Source organism: Rhagoletis zephyria, unplaced genomic scaffold (genome assembly GCF_001687245.7).
Source record: "Rhagoletis zephyria isolate East Lansing unplaced genomic scaffold, Rhagoletis_zephyria_1.1 Rzeph_scaffold_00121, whole genome shotgun sequence".
Taxonomy (NCBI): domain Eukaryota; kingdom Metazoa; phylum Arthropoda; class Insecta; order Diptera; family Tephritidae; genus Rhagoletis; species Rhagoletis zephyria.
The window spans coordinates 387,437-409,630 of NW_016157205.1; the positions used below are offsets into that span (position 1 = coordinate 387,437).

General features: G+C 34.7%; 1 protein-coding gene across 8 annotated transcripts in view; it reads left to right on the forward strand.

Moving 5' to 3' along the window:
- Window positions 1-17,648, forward strand: part of ct (homeobox protein, cut) — a 282,653-nt gene extending 265,005 nt beyond the window's left edge. For 7 of the 8 annotated variants that reach the window (XM_017635243.1, XM_017635235.1, XM_017635223.1 and 4 more), the window contains exons 7-8: window positions 12,753-13,161; window positions 13,247-17,648. In XM_017635243.1, the coding sequence (XP_017490732.1) occupies window positions 12,753-13,161; window positions 13,247-16,412 (3,575 nt within the window). In that variant the 3' untranslated portion in view covers window positions 16,413-17,648. The remainder of the gene's footprint in view (window positions 1-12,752; window positions 13,162-13,246) is intronic. The other variant, XM_017635257.1, reaches the window with a different exon arrangement.
- The last annotated feature ends 4,546 nt before the right edge of the window (window positions 17,649-22,194 follow it).

The following is a 22,194-nucleotide window of genomic DNA, read 5'->3' on the forward strand; positions in this document are numbered from 1 at the left end:
AGTATGTTCATACATATACTTTTTTTACTTGATTACATTTTTCGTATTTTTTTTATTTGTTTGTACAAATGTAAATATGTCGTCATTATATCTTTTTTTATATCACCATTTCATATCTCTTTCTTCACCTCAATTTCGAAATCCCCTCGCCACCCCATTCACAATTTCTCTTCTCGCTGGTAGAATTTACTTAAATATTTTCCAAACTGTAGCCATTAAAATTCCACATTGAGCTCCGAACCGATGCGTTGCGTGGGCGTCAACTCAACAGCAGCAGCATCGCCAGTAGCAGCAATAACAGCCATAAAATCTTCCGCTGTCAATTTTCCTTTTTATTTTGACTTTTGAATTTTTGTGATATTTTCAAGTTGTTTACTGCTGCGCCTACCTCTGGGTATGCACACATGCACACGGGCAATGACACATATATACATACATACATATGTAAGTGTGAAATCCATTGAGTCCGCATAAAAATTAATTTTACGTTTTAATGACAAAACGATGGCAAGGTGATGGAAAATCTCAATAAAATGTTAAATGTGTTCTATATAGCAGTAAATGTTATTGTTTTTGGTTTTAGTAGATATTTAATTTGTTTTTGTATACTATATTGGCTTTCACAGCTAAGTCACTAATACTGTGAAAATAAATTAATTGATTTTCCTCGAAATCATTTTAAAATTTTTGTATGTTTATGCGAGTATGCTTAAAAATATATATATTTTTTTGCGGTTTACTTTTGAAGTTTCCGAAAAATTTTGCGGCCAAGTTGACTCATTTGTTAGGTGATTTATTGGAGATTTTTAGAAGATTTATAATTTTGTTAATATAATTATAGATTTTATTGGCAAGAAAATTTATACGCGCACTAAAGTTGCTGCTCTTAGTTAAGTTTTCGAGATTAGAATGTGAAATTTATTTTTCGTTTATTTATATTTTCTTTACACCATTTTTATAATTTTTTTTTTTTTTCATTTCATTTCATTCTATGTGTATCTATTATGATGTAAATTCGCGCATTTTCCAAGTTGAGATATTAAATTTTTCTTTTTTCTGTTATAAAATTTAATTTAGAGAAAACAAAAACTTTTGAAAAATACTTTAAAGAATGAATCCGCGGTACTTAAAACTAAGTCCAAAAACGATTTAAAAATAGTCATGTCCAAATTTAGTAATTTTACGTTAAATTTTTCTCTGTGAACCGGAAAAAATATTGTAAAAGTTTTAAAATTAAAATTTTTTTGTACTGACATTTTTTTTTATTTTTATTTTTAATTTTATTTTATTTTTATTTTTTAATTTAATTTTTTTTTTATTTCTATTTTACATATTTCATTTCAGTTTATTTTTTTGTGTTATGTTATTTTATTTTATTTCTTTTATTATATTTTATTTTACTTTATTTTTTATTCTGATTAACTTTTTTTTATTATTTTGTCTAAATTTATTATCCTCTCTATTTTTTTGTATTACTTATCGCCCAAGTAACAAAAACTAAAATAACAACAAACAAAACTTTCGCCAAAACTTTATCGCACTTTGACATTTACATACCGCAATTTGCCGCATGCAACACGCTTAATGACTTTCCAATTAAAATTTGCACAAATTTTCGCCCCTAAAAGGCCACTATATTTCTTCATTAAATGAATTTTGCTTTCTTTTCTCACATTTTTGATAGTTTTTTTTTTTTGTTTTTCTTTGGCTTGCAACTCGCACACATGCAAATCACATTGGTAAACCTCATTACAGCGCAAATAAAAAGTTATTGGTGCAAACTTTGTTGCTATGTAAAACAAAAGAAAATCCATAGGAAAATTCATTTACCAAACCGACTGTTGAGCCGCTTAGCGGAGTTATCCTTGAAGTGCGCACAAATCGTGCATATCTCTGTTGAAGTAACAGAATTTTAAGACTTGTTCGGTCGTAACTTAAGCTACCTCCTTCTGCTACTTCTACTTCTACCTCTACTCCTGCTTTAGCTTGCGGCCCCACATATGTTGCAGAACACATATCGAGAAAATTTCGCTTGAAGTTAATTTCTTGCAACAACATCATTATTACCATGCATACTCGTATCTACAACAAAAACTTTTTCGCTGCAGTACAGTGAGACACAAAAAAGTAGATACATACTTACACTTGCACATATGACATGAATATGAATGTGTGTATGCAACAATCAGGCGACACATGCAAACGTTTTCGCATTGCCTGCCTACCCGCCTGCTCGCTCGCTTGCCTACCAAGCAGTCATTGAGACAATCGCAAAAACCAAATCAGCCGCCAGCAGCGAAAACTTTGTCTTCGACATTTTCAATGATTTGCCCGGCTCATCCTTTAGAAACTCGCCCCCGCCCCTCTCTTGTTCGCCCGCTTCTCTTTAACTTATAGCTTGCTTGTATGTGGGTATGTATGTATATGATTCCCTTGCACTTTTCATGTCTTCACTTTTGTTTGTTGCTAATTTTTTGCGCATTCCTTTATTTCCGCCCTGTGTTTTGCGAGCGTACAAAAGCCTTAAATAAAAAGTAGAAAAAAAGAATGGCAAAATATTTTATTTGAGCTAATTAGTTTGTAATTAGGTTCGGTGTGGTGGGAGAGGGTGTAGTGCGGTGGTGAGTACAGTTGGCGCGACAGTGTGTTGGGCAGGTAGCATAAACAACAAGAATCGCACATAGCTAACGACAGCGACAATGGCAATTAAAATATGTTGCAATGCTAAATGAGCGTAGGTCGGTCGGTGGAGAGGGGGGGGTGGCAAGGAACATACATACATGCATACATATGTATGTATATGGGTCTTGTAGTTTTTTGGTGTGTGGCAGAAATTACTCATACCACATTTACGCCGACAAAAATTACTCACTCCCATCGAATATCGAACTGCAGACAGGCTAATGAATGGCGGAAAAAAAGAAGGAAAGAACTGGAAATGAAAATAAATATGAACATGGATATGAGTATATGGAAATTTATAGCGCTGCATTGTCTCGATTTGTAGTTAACAGGATAAACTACTGTTGGCGTGGCATTTAAAGAGGTTATAAATAAAGTGAAGGAATTTAAGTAATTTTCATAAAAAGTACGGTAAAATTTTTAATTTTTTTTTAATTTTTTGTTCATTATATGATTTCCTATTACAGGGTTTTTGCAGTTTTATACAAGTTTTAAGAGAATTTTTAATTCAAAATTCCTAAAAAAATTTACATTTTTCCAAACTTCATCACAATATTTTCACACTTTTTATTTTTTCACTAATTTTAAAGGGTATTTTTAATTCAAAATTACTAGAAAAATCAACGTGTTTCCAAACTTTATCACAAATTTTTTACATTTTTTATTTTTCGATTCATTAAAAAATAACTAAATTATAAGAAATTATTTTTTAAACTACATCAAAAAGTGTAAAAATTTTTCACATTTTTAATAGTTTTTTCATTAGATTCTGAAGAAATTTAAATAAAAAATATATAAGTAATTTTTTTTAACATCATAACATAATTAAATATTGTATCGCTCCTTATAGTTTTTTTACTAAATAGCTCTTTATCATTTCATAAAAACATTTACCCTAAAAAATTTTTCGTTTTCATCAAAAAAAACTGTGATTTTAATAAAATTTTTGTAAATTCACAGGAATTTCAGCTGTCATATTTTTTCCAACTTATTTTCTATATATATAGTGTATTTATTTTTTTGTTCATGAAAACAGCTAACTGTTATTATTTTTGGTTTATCCGCATTAATTTTTTGCGATATGTAAAGCATTAAAGCCCAAATTTTTGGCATTTTTTTTTTCTTTAGTGGTTCAAGAACAACATTTTTTTTTAATTTGCTTTCTTTTATAAATTCGGATCATAGTTGCATGAAGTTTTTGAACTGAAGGAACAAATATTTATTTCATCCCAAGTTTTTATTTCATTGAAAAAATTAACAGTTTAATATTTGATATTAACAAGTAATTTTTAAGCAAAACATAAAGCGGACTTCAATTCTCATATACAAATTTTAGATTATCGTTAATTTCTTCATGATCCAATGATCGGATTTAAACCAAATTCATAATTCCTTTAAAAAAAAGAATTACAGTGAGCTCGCGATAATATGAACTAATTAAAACCAAGCCTGTTAATTTTTGCGAGATTGTTCATATTTACGAAAGGCTCAAGAATTAAAAAAACAACAAGTTTCATTAAAAAAAAAAATGTTTTATTTAGAACTTTAAAAGAAACTTGTATTCGTTTTGTTTGTTACACAAATAAACAAACCGCATATGCAAGGGAACTTCGGCTATTGTGGTATAGGTATTTTTTTTTAGATATGTAGCAAATGTACGAGCTTTATTGTAACTATTATTTATTATACGAGAACAGTGAAACTTAAGTTATAAAATATTTTTCAGTTGTATTCAAAAATAACAAAGTTATTGAAAAAAATTTAAAAGAAACCAAAAAATATCTACTTCAAAAATTGGAGGGTAACATGGTATATATGGTTAGGATTAAGTGGTATACTTTACCACATTACGATAACGTAGCTGTTATCATCTATATCATGTTATCTTGGGTCCACTTTCGGATTTCCCCTATTTTTGGCATCTAGAATAATCGTGGTGTTCAAGTAATTAAAAATTACCTATGGAGGGTGTTGTAATACCTTAACCGACCCCTCGTCTACCACAGTAACCGATTTTCAAAATTTCCAAACAAACTCGCACAAAACATAAACTTTCTATTAGCCGAGACCTGATAAATTAAATACAAAACTTACCTTGCAATTTTAAAATGTTCTTTTCTAAAGCAAGTTTTTTTTTAACAAATAAACTTGATTTCTTGCAGTTAAAAAAACATAGGCATATTTAACAATAAGAAACCCGAACATGAAGTTATTCACTGTAAGCATTTCCGAACGACACGTATGGACATTTCCAATGCAAATAACTAGGGGGTTCCCCAAATTACCAAGCGCTTGAAATTCGTTAGAATTTTTTAAAAACAATAATGTTCATATTTTGGGGCTTTTGCCTAAACTTTATATTTTAGAGTAGTCAATGGTAACGAAAAAGTGTTCATATTTTGGGATGTTCATATGTTAGGAAGTTAATATTATCGCGAGTTCGCTGTATAGAAATCGGTTAACGTGGTCCAAAGTTATGCGGTAACATACATAAAAAAAGAAAAAAATATTCCGACGAATTGATAACGTATTTGCTTTCTTCAAACTTTTCTTAACCTTTTTTCATTATAAATAAATACTTTGTATAAATTTGGACTGTTTTTATCTCCGTACACACAGGAGTCTATCTAAGGTATTCGTTAAAATTTCTGTGAAGATTTGTATGTTCGCCGTTGAGTACCATACCCAAGCATATATTTGGTTTCTAACTACTCAAGTCTATGTTGGTGATACGAACGTCGAACTTTCTGATGTCACTCTGTTAATCTAACGTAAACTATTTTCCATATACCCTTCATTGATTTCCTTTAGAATCCTTGACGACTCATATTGCGTTCAACAAACCGCAAAATGCATTGCAAATGTCAATTTAAACCGCTATGCAGCGTTGCATTTGCCAACGTTAAGTGCAACGCTGTCAAATTACACCTGACTCTCATTCAAATATCATTGGAAAACCACAAACCAATATTATAACCGTATAACCGAAGAACGGAAGCGGAGAGCGTGAAAACTCGAAGAATTCTAAAATTTTTCAATCAAACACTACACATTGAACTCCTTTAAGAAATGTGTAAATTTCCAGCACTGCCTTGCCTTTCTTAAAAGCTGCCTTTGTACGGCCAGAGTTAATGCTGACAACTTGACACTTGCACGCATCGTTTGACTGCATTTCAGCAGGAAAATTTTATACGCGCGCTAAATAAATTGACACTTTTGTTAATAATAAAAGTATGAATTTATGGCAAAGCAGAGGGAGAAGGGAAGAACAACAACAGCGAATCACTCAATTGTAAAAGTGAGATCAAAGTAAAAAGACAGCTTAGGTTAGACTTAAGTAGTACTTATGCAGGCGGCGCAAAACGCAGGTGTCTTTCGTGAGTGTTAATATCAAGTACATAGGTAACTGCTGTGCATGTAAATATATGCGCATATGAAATATTAATATAGCATACAATTAGGCGCTTATGATAGGCATTTTAATAGGAAATTTTGCAATTAATTGCAAAAATTGCGTCTATGAGCACTTGAGATGGGCTGTATTTAAATGGCAGTGTACTTGAATGGTAGCACTTTGCATGCATATGTGAGTATGCAGGAGAACAGGTGTAGCGCACACTCCGAAAATATTTCGCACATGTAGGAAGGTGCTTAAAAAATCCATGTTTATTTACAGCGTATTACATTTGAAGGCACTTCGTTTAATATTTAGTTTGAAAAGCAAAAAAAAAAGGGAATATGTCTGCTAATACTTCAAAAAATCATCAAAGCTATTAAAAAATTGTGCACGTTGATTTCTCAGTGCTTAGTGGAAAAAAAATCTAAAAATTCAATAACCATTTTTTTGGCGAGTGAAAAGAAAAAATAATTGATTTTTTCCGCAACTTTTTAATACTGCCATATATTCCCCTCAATTTTCTTTCTTTTGCAAACAAGCCAAATTTTACTAGTCTGCTCTTTTTTCTACCAATGAATCCATATTACACATCAACAAAATGAAAAGCGCAACTCAAAGGACATTCGCGTTTTCACTTTGAAAATAATCAAATCAAATATTTTATGTTACAAGCAAACAAATATTTGTGAGTACATGTGTCGGCAGCTAGCCTTCGGACATTGAATATCTACACGCCAGACGTTTAATCCTTACCAATCGCAGACAAAAGACAATTGAAATATGATTTTTTTTCTTTGCGGAAACAAATATTGCTCTGTGTGCCATTTGACTTGCTAGTATACTAAATATTTTTTCATATGCATATCTACAACTTTTTCCTTTGTAAGCATCCGCTCTAGTAGGACTGATCATTCAAGCACGTTTATCTCGTTTATGACTGGCCATTGATGAGAACAATATGAAATTGTTTGAATATTAATTTCGACGATTTTTTTTTTTTAGAGGAAACATCAGAAGTGATTAATGCTGCGGCTAGGTTTCAATTAAAGGGTTCAATACGTGTAGGCATTTTTTGATTGCATAAAAAACTGCTAAAGGCCGGTTGAATTCTAACATTTAAAATAATCAAAAACATTCCTTGGCGAGTAAAATTGTTTGCTTGTCTCTCATTTGGCTTATATTAACAAACACTTCAATATTTTCGCACTGAACTAAATGGTCTTCACTTTAAAGTTAGCCTACATACATCCACTGTTAAAGTATAAAAGAAACATTCCACCTTTATTTATTCCACTTCTGATTTTTTAAACACAGCTTAAATTGACGGTCTTGCTTCAAAAAATGTCCACGCGTATTCCACTTCTGAATTGTTTTCTTTTATAAACCTAAGCTGCATTAACCGTCTTCCTGTCTGTTGCAAAAAACTCTCCCACCTCTCTCCATCACTTCTGAATTTTTCCCACATTTCGTATAAGCTTTTCCAAATAGCGCACTCAACCGACTTCAAGTTCATCAACTTAATCTACTTGTCAATTTTCTAGTATTTTGCTTCCTTGTTTTCCTAAACACTCACTTTTATTTGGCATCACCTGTCGCTAGCCACGTGCAATCAAATGCTCCAACTAATGCCAAAGCAAAACAGCAACTATTGCAGCCGATATTTGATACTAAAAAACACCAAAGCAACAAATCAGTTTCACCAACACTCAACAGCGAGAGCTGAAGAAAAAAAATCTTGCCTAATCAAACACTACTGTCAACACACAGTTTAACACTTGGCTTTTCAAGAAATGAAAAAAAAACAACGAGAGCATCAATAACGCCTGCGGTCTTGCCAAACAAACTCCTACTGCAAATCCTTTGCTGCTCCACCACCGCGTCTTCGCAAACCAACATCACTTCCGTGATGCTGTGGTCGATGCTATCAGCAACTCCTATACGATGATGTGTGAGCATCATCGTCATTCAATACTTTGCGCTTCAATGAAGCTTTTCAATTGAATTCCATGCCAATGTCGAATAGCGAATTTTTTGCAATAAAGCGTTGCCACAGTTATGTATGTCTGCCTGTCTGTCCTAGGAGAAAAAAGAGCAAAAATTGTGCCATTTGTCATTCATGTGTTGATTTCCGCTCCATGTTCGCTACCCCCATACACTGGTGGAATTACTATTGTGTTGCTAAACGCTTATCCTTGCTCTAACCTCAGCGCAAGTGGAGGAGTTGTAGACGGCTCGTCGGTTTTTGCTTTGTATGACTCTTTAAAAGCGATCATTTATTGCTTCCTTTAGCACAAAGCTAGGACAGACAAGTGTTTGCTCCTTTGGGCATCCAGCCGTCCGCTGGCAATTGAGCTAGCGCTATCTTGTTGTAAAGCGATTTTAAATTATTCAAGCGAGTGATTTCCCGTCGTCGGTGCTGCGAAGGGTTTTTTCTTTTTATTTCTTATATTTTTTTCAAAACGAACTTTGCTGGATGGATTTCATAATTTTTTTCTTTCTTCCTCTTTGTTTGGCTGTAATCATTTCCTTTGTTGCTCCTTAGCTCTGGAGGATCTAAAAGTGCTCATATATGAGAACCCAATCCGTAGAAATGCCATGAGCTTAGCAAGTGCAACATTGATGACATTTGTTGATTGACGGCTAGCATTACATCTGCAAAGAAATGAAGAAAAAAGTTGGTTGAAAAAAACATTCCACTACTTACCTGTACACTCCAAGGCTTTGCTAGTTTTTTTGTACTTCAAATCAATCCTGTACACTCCAAAGCTTTGCTAGTTTTGTGGTACTTCAAATCAATCCTTCCGTTTCTTGTTCCAATTTCTCTCCCCAACCACTTTGATTTTTCGTCGAATTCATATCTGGTTCACCTAAAAAATCCAGTTGCATTGAGTAAATGTTTTCCTACTCTGCAATTTCACATACATACATACCTTCCCATACTGCCCAACTGCCACTCACTTTCCACTTCAGTGCCGCCAACTGCAATGAAATCGAATTCACATTGAAACGAAATGATGATTTTGCCGCCAGGCTATTGAGTTTGGCGCGTGCCAAATTAGTGTGGTCCATGCCATGCTAGCATTTTGTATATTTTTTACTATTATTTTGCATTCAACAAGCGAATTGTGGTTGTCCAACCAACCGAGCGTTCAACCAACCATGATTTCGTCAACCTTTCATCCTTTTATGCTGTCTCTCTCCCGTCCCAACCACGTGCACGATTTTCAATTGCTGCATTGACTATTGATGGCCGCATTTTGAAGTTTGTGTTGTTTTTTTTTCTCTCAATTTTTTTTATGATGAATTGTTTACTTGCTCTGCCATGACGTTTGTTTGCAAATTGCACTTGCGCGACCTCTACCGCACCCCATCCCACACACACATCGGTGACGACATTGCTGCGCTATTTTGCTACCAAACGCTATGGCGCTCACCCTCGTCCTCAACTCATCAATGCAGTCGAGTCGTTCAAATCTCTTTTTTGATGCTTTGATGTGCAATTTTTTGCAATTTTCACATTTTTGTGTTTAATAAGAGTGGCCAGTGGCCGGGCGGCATAAACCCACGACCCAAATGTTGACCGATAACAACACCCAGCGGCACTTGTACATAGCAGCAGCGACATGCCACTCTGGTATTGCACGTTGCCATACGATTGTTTGTTGTTGCATTTTTATGCTCATTGCATGCCACAAGCAAATGGGCGGACGCTCCACGAACTGCCAGTCTAACGTTGGGCCGCATCGGGTCTATTGAATTCAGAATGGTGGCATTAAAAAATTATTATTTGGAAAAATGCCGCGCGCGCGCGCTTACACCGATTGACCAGTTGAGTGGCTCGCTTTTGGTCGCATTGTTGGTCAATCGCCTCGCTCCATATTTTGCAGGGGGTAAGGGATGGCGAAAATCGCGTATGTGTGGAATATTTTTGTTGCGATTTTTTTTTTTCGTTTTTTATTCTATGCTATTCAATTCATTAATGTCTGTGTTTGCTGCGTTAATTGGTCATTTAAAACGATTTGAGCGTGGTGAGGTGCTTATATAGCGGTATATTTATTTAATTTATTTATTAACAAAGTGCTTAATAGTACAAAGCAACGATTCAATGATTGTATAGCAATTAAAAATAGCATAAAACTTGGTTGGAGTTTTGACAAAAAATAACACGAGTGTACTCACTCATGCGTAATACAATTAATTTTAAGGAATTTTGAATTTAATTAAATAATCATTTTTATTAGAATTCATAGTGAATATTAGCGAGCAGTAGGGCAGAAGAGGCATACTTAGCGTTTTATTAGAGCAACTGCTGGTCAATGTTTTATTTTTATTTTTTATTATTAGTAGAAGTCATTCGAATATTTTTTAATTCTTTACTGATATCTAATCTATAATATTGCTTATTAATCTCAAAAATATTTCGCCACTTTTCATTTACTTTTCACGCCTTCAACTTTTCCATTGACTGATTTCAACTAATAATAGCATTCACTTAACCCACGAACACATTAAGCCAGAGAAAATCCACTTAGTTAAGCCGTAAACACAAGATGCGTATATTTGTATATTTTTTCAAACAAATTTTAGAATTTTTTCGTTTAAAATTTTACATAATTTTACATTATGTTCAATATTAATATTTCTGGCGTTTAAATTAATTTAAATTATTTAAATTATATTTTATTCATATTCAAAGAAAGTAAAAAAAACTTTAAAAAATTGAAAATGTCTTTAAAATTCGAAGAAATTAAATATGAAAAATAAAAACATGATTCAAAATTTGTATGTTATGTTTAAACACCAAAGAAAATTTAAAATTAATATGCAACATAAAGAAAAATATTGAAAATATTAAACCTAAAATTTCTTGAACTCCAAAAATATGAAAATAAAAACTCTGAGGCTGAAAATAATTATATTAGATATTTAAAAAATATATAAAAAGTAGTAAGTAATACAATAAAAAGAAACGATTCATAACTTAAAAAAAATTAACAAAATCATGCAGCATTCTCTTCTGACTTAAAAACAAAAATTTACAAAAATAAATCAACAACAAATTTTACCTGATTTCATTACAGCAAAATTTAAAATAAAAGCAACAGCTTGAATTAAACATCATAAATCAAAATAAAACTCAAAACCAAAAGTAATAAAACAATACATTAAAAAATAAAATTAAATAAATTAAAATACAAAAATATTAAATAAAAACGTCTAGGTCCTCAAGGAGAAGTCAAATAAAAAAATTAATTTTTAAAATTTTAAATAAACTTGATCATCAAAAATTTTAAATATTAAACAGCAAATAAATATTTAAAAATTAAATAAAAATTTTAAGCCAAAATTATTAAAAAGAAATAACAAAATTTTTTTCTTCAATAAAAATTTTTTCACAATTCTCAAAATGGAGCACACATTTTTTATTAATTTAAATCTATAATAACTCATTTGCAATAAGCTTTTGCTGCTGTCTGGACTTTTCTATTTTTACAAAGCTTTTTTATTATGGCATTCCCTTTGTTTTGTTTTTCTCCTAAGAGCTTTCATGTTTTAAATATTTATTGCCGAACTTTGATCTCAAGCCGCTCACCCATTTACATACCAAATCGCTCTTTCACCATCATCCTCTCACACATTTCGGGCTTAGATCTCCTTTGTCCACCTTTCAAGCAAAACAAAAGTATTAAATTAAGTGCAAATTTATTGCACAAATCAACCGAATGTAGCCAATACTAAATATTTTATTGTTAAGCAAAGTGCTGCGAGCGAACGAGCGCACTACGACCGACTACGAAGACGACGACGCATCAATCGCAGGAAGCACCAAATTGCATTTTTATGATGCTTAATTTACCATCAATATTTTAACATTTCAAATGAGAGTAAAATATAAAAAACGAAACCACAAAACAAAATTTGCAAATGCAATAAAACATTTACACACGATCGTGTGCATTGATGATGGCACATCAATCTAGCCATCGTAAATGGCAACCGATCGCCAGCCATTTTTATGGCTTAATTCCCTCTCAAAATGATATTTATTTCATTTTTACGGACGACAGCCCCGAATTGAATTGGTTTGAGTGATGATCGTTGTATGGCTGTATGGCTGGCGTTTTGCTGTTGACGAACTCGATTTGGCGCGGTATCTATCAATAAGTGCAATAAATTTATTGAAACGCAAGCCACTGGACGCAGTTTGGCGCCTTAGTTGCGCGGCTTTGAGCACTCACTCAGCGCTCATAAAAATGCTGTAAGCTATACATTTTGGCCGCACCTTTATGACATACGCGCGCGCATGCGCGTATAATAAATACGGCTGGCTAAAAAGCATCTGCAGACATCAGATGAAATGCCTTGGTCCATTGCTCTCCAAGGCAGCGGGCAATCGGCCAACAAATCCATTGACTATCAGTGACAGCGCCTATCAATTCGTCATTTTGTCTGATGGCTAAAACCACCGATACTTTCATCCTTTTTATTTTCTTTAATAGCACTGGGTTTTTTATGTCAGCTAATGGCTTGTTTATGACATTTTCGGCCAACGCCAGTTCGCTGGCACTGGGTTAGTGTGTTGCGCTTTTAAAACTGGAACTCAATTTATCAGCATTCACTTCGCTTTTTTGCTACACATCTCACTTTAATCTTCTGATTTTGCTCTTTGCAGATTCCGGTTTGCCGCCATATGGTGGTCGCGAGGACTCCATGTCTGATGATCGCTTGGCGCACATATTCAATGAGGCCTCGAGCTTGATTAAGAACTCTACGCCAGGCTCACTGCAGCAACAGCTAAAGGAGGCTGAACAGCGGCAGCTGCAACAGGAGCAACATCGTCGCTCGGCGCATGACGACTCGCAGCACAGCAATGAGGATTCAAAATCGCCACATCCGCTCTGCACATCACCCTTCTACAAGAGCACCAGCCAGTTGAAGCAGGAACAGGAGGCGGCAGCAGCTGCAGCCGCACAACAACAACAGCATCGCCTGCGCCAGGAGCAAGAGTTAACGCCCGACAAAATGGCGCGAATCTATCAGGAATTCCTAATGCGCACACCACGTGAAGCCGCTTTCCCCAGGTAAGCCATAGTTCTACCACTTTCCAGCCACTTAAATACTTTTCTGCATCCAAGCAGCTTTGCTAAACCACCTAATTTTTTATAGTCTTCTGCTTTCGCCTTTTTTTAGCGCCGCCGGTGGCATGCCCAGCGGCTGTGGACTACCCAACATGATGGGCGCCGATGAGAATTTACGCCTCGCTTACGAGCGTGAAATGGCCAAATTGCAACAGCAGCAGCAACAAAATGCTGCAGCCGCGGCTGCTGCTGGCAGCTTGCCGAATTTTCCCAACTTCTCCAACTTGATGGCGCTACAGCAGCAGGTATTAAATGGCGCGCAGGATCTCACGCTAACCAAGGACCCCAAAGACGCTATCAAAATAAATGGGCAACGCTCCATCGAGCATTCGAGCAACTCCATGGACTCGCAGAGTAATAGCAACAGCAATGCCGCGTCCATGTCAGGTGGTGGTAGCAGCAGCCAGAATAATGCCAAAGACTTGCCCCATGCCGACAGCTTGGAACGCCATTCCAGCGCTGGTCTATCGTTGCATTCTCGCAAGCTGGATAGCAGTGGCAGCCACACACCGGTTCCGCCGCCAACCAGCAGCGCTTCAGTCAGCATGCATGGTGCCAGCAATTCCACCGCGCCCAGTCCACTCAGCAACTCGATACTGCCGCCCGCGATGACACCCAATGATGATTTCGCCGCCACCGCTAGCCCATTGCAGCGCATGGCGTCCATCACCAACTCGTTGATCACACAACCACCCGTCCCGCCACACCACACACCACCGCAGCGTCCCACCAAAGCCGTCTTGCCACCCATCACACAGCAACAGTTCGACATGTTCAACAATCTCAACACCGAGGATATTGTGCGACGCGTTAAGGAAGCGCTCTCGCAGTACTCCATCTCGCAGCGTCTCTTTGGCGAGTCCGTGCTTGGGTTGTCGCAAGGTTCTGTATCCGATTTGTTGGCCCGCCCCAAGCCCTGGCACATGCTGACTCAAAAAGGTCGCGAGCCCTTCATACGCATGAAGATGTTCCTCGAGGACGAAAACGCTGTGCACAAATTGGTGGCCAGCCAATACAAGATTGCACCCGAAAAGCTGATGCGCACTGGCAGCTACAGCGGCACCCCGCAGATACCACAGGGTCTGGCCAGCAAAATGGGCGCCTCGCTTCCCATGCAAAAGATGATGAACGAACTGAAACTGCAGGAGCCAACACAAGCCCAACACATTATGCAGCAAATGCAGGCGGCTGCCATGTCCGCTGCCATGCAACAGCACCAGCAGCAAGCACAGAGCCAACAGCAGCATGCCGCTGCCGTACAGGCGGCCCAAGCTGCCGCGGCTGCGCAAGCTGCACACCACCAAAGCATGTTATTAACCTCACCCGGCCTCCCGCCTCAGCACGCCATCAGTCTACCGCCGACTGGTCCTACTGGCGGCAATACAGGCCCCGGCACACCCGGCAGCGACAAGAAGCCCATGATGATGCCCATACATTCGCCGCATCAGGCGAACGCTATGCGCAGCATGCATCAGCATATGTCGCCCACCGTCTACGAGATGGCGGCGCTCACTCAGGATCTTGACACACAAGTCATCACGACAAAAATTAAGGAAGCGTTGCTAGCGAACAACATCGGCCAGAAGATATTCGGCGAAGCTGTGCTCGGCCTCTCGCAAGGCTCTGTCTCGGAACTGCTGAGCAAACCGAAACCCTGGCACATGCTCTCCATTAAGGGCCGTGAGCCGTTCATACGCATGCAGCTGTGGCTTTCGGATGCGAACAATGTCGAACGCCTGCAAGTAATTAAAAATGAACGACGAGAAGCGAGCAAGCGGCGTCGCTCGACTGGCCCCAATCAACAGGATAACAGCTCAGACACATCCAGCAATGATACCAACGATTTCTACACCAGCTCTCCTGGGCCCGGCTCGGTCGGCTCTTCGGTTAGCGGCGCACCACCGAATAAGAAGCAACGTGTGCTCTTCTCCGAGGAGCAAAAGGAGGCTTTGCGACTCGCCTTCCAACTCGATCCCTACCCGAATGTAGGTACCATCGAGTTTCTCGCCAACGAGCTCAGTCTCGCCACTCGCACCATCACCAACTGGTTCCACAATCACCGCATGCGCCTCAAGCAGCAGGTGCCACACAATCAGCCCGGCGTTGACAATCTCATTCCCAGCCGCGAAAATACCAACTCAACGCCTTTCGATCCCGTCCAATTCCGCATCTTGCTACAACAACGCCTGCTCGAGCTGCACAAAGAGCGCATGGGACTGAGCGGCGCACCAACGCTACCCTACCCACCTTACTTTGCCGCCGCTGCGCTGCTCGGACGCAGTCTGGCAGGCATGCCTGGCGCCGCGGCCGCCGCTGCTGCAGCTGCAGCTGCCGGTGCCGGCGGTGAGCCCGACTTACACGCTCTCAATCAGGCCTTCAGGGAGCAAATGAGCGGTCTAGATCTCACAATGAGCTCGTTGAAGCGCGAGCGCAGCGTGGACTACGATGACGATCTCGACGAAAGCCATCTCAGCGACAACGAATCGCTGGACGGTGGCGATGGCGGCGGCGACGACAAGTCCATCAGCGGTGATTACAAAGATGGTACCAGTACACCACGCTCCATCCAACTCTCCGCAGCAGCCAGCTACTTAATGGGCGGACTCAGCGCCAGCATGCGCAGCAGTTCGCGACGAAAACCAGCTGCACCGCAATGGGTCAATCCCGCCGGGCCAGTCCCCAACACCGATGCCAATGGTATGGCAGCAGCAGCCGCTGCAGTCGCCGCCGCAGCAGCAGGCATGGCGCCATCTGCCGCCGAACAAGACCGCATAATTAATGGTGTTTGTGTTATGCAGCCGTCCGATTTTAGTCGCAGCGAAGCTGGTGACTCACCAGCCGGTATCGATGCGGATGCGATATCGAAACGCGGGGAAACTGATGTAGAACAGCCGCCGAGCTTCATGGAGCCCGAAGTGCGTATCAAACAGGAAAAAGAGGACTGTGACAGCGACAATGAGGTGTCTGCGACAGCGGCACTAGCAACAGCGGTGACGACAGCGGCCGCTGCAGCGTCAAGCGAAGAGAAATTGAAGGTGATGAGTGAGGATAAGTTGCGAATGGTGCGCGTGCAGCGGCATAGCCACGAAGACGATGCAGCAGCAGCGGCAGCAGCAGCAACAGCTAGCGGAGTGCCTACAACGAACGCTAGTGTGGTGACAGCAGCGAGCGCAGCAAGCGCGTGGAGTTATTAAAAGAAGTATAGGCGATTAGCTGGTTAGCCGATTAGTTTTAAGCGTTCAAATAAGCGTGTATTGTTGGGAGCGTTAGTGCGTATGTGACGCGTGCGTGAAATTTAAATAAAATTGTGCAATCTGTGGCGTTAAGCGTTCAACAACTGAATTTTGTTAGATAAGCAGGTGAACTGTTGAAGAGAATTTTGTTCAAAAAAATTGTTTTGTTAAGAAATTTTGTGTGATTTGTTTAAAAACAATAAAGACAGGGGTGAGGACTGGAAGGGAATGATGAGAGAATACTGCATTTAAATGCAGTACTTGTTGAAGTATATTTGCTATTTTAAATTTAAAAAAAAATTTGCTTTCATTTGAGTATTTTTACACTCTTTTGCCGATAAAGACTGTATACAGGTTTAGTAGTAGTATTTTATTTTTTCTTAGGCTTTAATATCCTATTTTTTCAATGCATTTTTTCACCTACCCTTTTGCCCATATACCAATACATGCATACCTAGTTTAAAGTGTAAATATTTAATACTTTAATTTCCGTTAAAGTTGTAGTAGTGACCGCCTCGCCAGCGCAAAATGTAAATAGTTAATGGAAAAAAATTTATAAGTAAAGAATTACATTATTGAAAATGAAAAAAAATAGTAAAGAGTATTTAATTATTCAATTTAAAAGAGATTACAAATGTAAAAGATGCTTTTGCGAAGGCCTCTTTTTGATCTCAGTGTAAAATCAAAGTAATTTAAATGAAAAAAGGAAGAAACCTTGCACGTGGAAATAGCATAAAAAAGAAATTATGAAAAGCCGCCGTAATTATTATTATTAAATTTTTAGGCTGAGTAGTAATTATATAGTTATAACAACAACAAAATGTTGATAAAAACAATGAGTATTCATATTAAGCGACAGACGGAAAAATAGCAAACCAAAAATGGCATTAAAAAAGTAGTAGTATTTAGGTTAAGATGAATAACCGTAAATACATGCATATGTACATGCGCATATGCAACATACAAAACATGTAGTAGAGTAGAAAAAGCAAGAAAAATAAATACTTAGCATATGATCGCAGGTAGTTACAGGCAAACGTATAAATAATAATAATTTAAAATATTTAATTGAATTTAATTAACGTAGTAATGTACGGCATTAAAAGGCATTAAAGTTAGGCAACTGAGTTAAAAATATGCATATATATACATACATATTAATTTAAATAAAAAAATATGCGTAGCAAAGAATATACATACACACATACCTAGAAAGAGAAGAATGCAACAATAACGTATGATAATGCAAAATAAAACTATACAAACAATTTGAAAAATAGATTTAAGTCCTGAAATACGTAATTTACTAAAAGAGATTTTTTTGGTTTTGTTTTTTTTATCGAAAAAGTTTAAGAAATTTTTTTTTTAATAAAATAAGAGTGAAATTAATTAAAACACAAATAAACGAAACTAAAATAAAATAGCATAACAAAATTTAATTAAATCTAAAGAAAAAATGTTATCAAAACAAAATTTAAAAGAGTAAAATATAAAAATAAAAATATATTTAAATAAAAAAATTACATAATTAAATAAAATATGTAAAAAAATAAAATACAACAAATTAAATAAAAGTTAAGGTAAAATAAAATAAATTGCAATGAAATAAAATGAAATAAAAAAGTAATAAATTCATTCAAAATAATAAAATAAAATATAATATAATATAATATGATATAATATAACATAATAAAATAAAATAAAATAAAAAAAACAAAATAAAATAAAATAAAATAAAATAAAATAAATTAACATAAAATAAGATAAGATAAAATAAAATAAAATAAAATAAAATAAAATAACATAAGGTAAAATAAAATAAAATAAAATAAAATAAAATAAAATAAAATAAAATAAAATAAAATAAAATAAAATAAAATAAAATAAAATAAAATAAAATAAAATAAAATAAAATAAAATAAAATAAAATAAATTTACAAATTTCAATACAATTAAATAAAATGAAATAAAAAATACAAGAAAATAAAGTGAATAAAAAATAAAACAGCATAAATACAAAATAAAATAATATCTGCAATTAAACAAAACAAAATAAAATTAAATTGAATTAAATACAATAAAATAAAATATCGTAAAACCAAATAAAAAATACAACTTAAAAAATTTTATTTATTACAAAATAAAATCTAAGAAAATAAAATAGTAAAATGAGCAAATTTAAACTAAAAAACTATAATAAAATAATAATAAAATAAATCTAAATTAAACTTAATTAAAATAAAATTAAATTGAATAGAAACATCTAATCAAATACAATGAAGGGAATAAATATATAAAAAAAATTTAATTTAATTCAATTAAAAAATACAAAATAAACGAAAACAAAATAAAATTTAATGAAATAAATATAAAAAAAAATGTTATGAAAAATTGATCAAAGTGAATTTCATCACAAATTAAATGAAATTTTACATATTTTTTATTTTAATTTGGAGAAGACTTAAAGACATAATTTGAAGCACATGAGAAACATGTAAATGAAAACTAACCAAAATTTTTTTCACAAATTTCTTCCACAACAAATTACAAGCAAATTGCAAATACACAAACACTATTTACTTGTATATGCGTACACTTGCCAATGCATTAATTTACATAAAAGAAAATAAATTAACAAAAAAATATTTATTATTGATTTAGATTTTTTAAGGACAACTACACAAAACAAATGGAAACTACAAAGCATATCGAATCGTAAAAAATAATTTAAAATATGAAATTTTTAATAAAGGAAAAAAATTTAAATTAAAAACGATAAATTTAAATAAAAAAGGCAAATTAAAAAAAGCACGGAGATTTTTTCAGCAGCAAGACATTAACACGAATTGTTACATTAATTTACAAAAATGCAACTTTTTTTAAAAGTATTAAGTTTTGTTTACTTTAAAAGTGTGTAAAAAGTATTTCAATTTAAAATTTTAGTTTAAAATATCTTTTATGTTTAAAAATTTTGCATATTTAATAAATAAAATAAAATTTAATTAAAAAATTATATTAAAATAAATATTTAAAGTCAAACGTCAAAACCTTAAAAAACAATAATAATTTAAAAAGCAAATTGATGTGTAAATACATATTTAAGCATACTATAAAAAAATATAATTTTTGGTTGAAAGTAACATACAAGCATTTAAAAAATTTAAAACGAAAAATACTAACGAAAATTGTAAAAATAATCCATAATAATTCAAGAAAAAATAAAACAATAATGAAAGTAGTTTAAAAAATCAAATTTAAACAACATTCATTAATTTATAAAAGTAACAAATTTTTTAAATTTAATAAAAGCTATAAACTAAATAGAACCGTTAAGTTTTCCCATTTATTTTATATACCGGTTACTTATAACTTTAACATACATACCAACGCAATAGTGAAATAATATGAAAAGCTGGCAACGCACAGCTTAAATTATTGAATTATTTAAATTAATATTAGTAATTGTAGTTTAAATTTAAATTTTACATTTAATTGTTTACTTTTAATGCAGATTATATAAATAAAAACGGAATAGTACACACATGAAAATTATTTTATTTTAAATTTATCTTCTTAGTTTCTGTAGCTGCTACTTTTAAGTAATCAATTATAATATAATAAAAATAAAATAAATAAATACACATAAATAGAGTATTAAGTGATATTGCACTTTTAGTGATTAATAGTAATTATTGTATTGTAATTTGTAGTGTTTTAGTGCATACTTAGTTTGTAAGCGAAAAAAAGAAAAGAAAAACAAAAAAACAAAACCGTTTTTAAATCTTCCTCCTACATTTTAAATTATTATTATATTATTATTATGATTATTATTATTACATACATACATATAAATAAAATGCAAAATATTATATAAACCAAAATCAAAATTTGATTTTTTTATTTTCTTCCCGGCACCCTATTCCGCTTTTTGAAACCCCATGAGCGCGCAGTAAGCATTTCTGTGCTGCGCTGAGCGATTTCTGTTGCTGTTTTCGGTTCGTTCACGCTCCTCTAGTTGACGGAATTGGCATAAGCGTAAAAAAAAAAATTATTATTGTTGCTTAAAAAAAGAGATCTTGAAGCGTCGAATTTTTTAAGACTTTTTTTATATTTTATTTTTGGATAATTCTTTCAATTCTCTCATGCAATTGACCCCTGCCGCTAATTAATTAGTTTGCGCATGTTTCCAAGCTCCCTTTATTGGCATAAATGATGTTATCAATATATACACTCCGCGTCATAATTATAAGCGCACCACAGATTGATAAGTTTTAAGAATTTATTTATTTTTTTTTAATTTTAATTGTTTTTTTTATAAAATTATGAACTTTTCTTTAACAAAAAACCTATAAGTTCAAGTTTAAAACTTCGTACAATATTTAAAAAAAAATTATCATCCTTAGAGCCTTTTCACATTACTCAGTATGACATCGGATCGAATTTTTTTTTGTTAATATGTTCAGCTTACCAAAACGATTCCATGTTGCGCTGTTTTGCACACTTGTCGCAATATTTTCGGTATGTAGTTTGTCAAAACAAAAGCCGCAGTTCATGAAATTGAATTTTAAAACTTTTCAAATCGTTTATCGGAACAAAAAAATTTTAATCAATATAGGATTATGAACTTATTCTAAATTGACTGAAGTAATTGAATTTTATGAAAAAATTTAGATTTTGTATAATTTTTTTTTTTAGATGCAAATTTCTTTAGGGACCGGACAGTTTTTTGCTTAGCGGTCATTACAAATCTATTTATCGGACATTCTATTTTTCTATAACAAATAGTCTCCGAAATCAAAAGTAACGGTTTTATTTAAAAAGTCTTTCAAAGCGGTACATTTCAAAGGAAACCATGAGGGGCAAGTGTCGCAATCAATATTCCATAAGTTATCATCATCTACATCGCTAGTGAGTTGGTCCAAGCACGTCAGGCATATTTCTTTCTTTGTTGGAAAACTTTTCTTTTGTTTAGGCCTCTTTTTTGTTTAAGATTCCTCTTAGCTAAACGTTGTCTTTTTCTTTTAGCTATGGCGTTTCGGTTTTGTTGCTTCTCGCGTTCTTTTTGCTCGTATATACATATCTCTCCATCCTTGTGAAGATATAGCACTAGCTGTTCTTAACAGGCAACTAGTTCTTTTACCTTAAAACCGATAGGTATTAGGTAGAATAAGTGATAAGCTAATAGTACAATTGAACCTGGGAAAGATATGATGGGGGTAGATATATTTGAACTACTACTACTTTGAGCTACTGCATGCTGGTTTTAAAACCCCATCGTCGTCTATCAGCTGGTATCTTCAGACCATTGTGGCGGTTTTTCTGGCTGGTATTAAATGTTTTATATTAGGTGGCAAAGCGTATTATGTAATGATGTGGGCATCACAGAACCGGCTTAGATCCATTGTTAAATGTGACTTGCGTCCATCAGCAAACAATATAACAGGCTTCTTGATGTATTCAGCATTTTACCATTTGTCGATACAATTGGCCACATATGCACTCACAAAAGGTGTCGCTTTTCATCCACCTACTTTCTGTACGGCCTAGAAAGCATTCCTCTGGCATCCTGTTTAAAATTTCTTTTGGCGGCCTTAAGTAGGGAAAAACTGTTTTCGGTATCTTTTTCGAAGGCAGCGGATATTTGGTACACATTTTTGCAGCCTTTCGGAGCAGTAGATTTTCCTGTTTTTTGCGCACAAAGAAAAACTTGTTTCGTCGCCATTAAATATACGTGAAGGGTCTC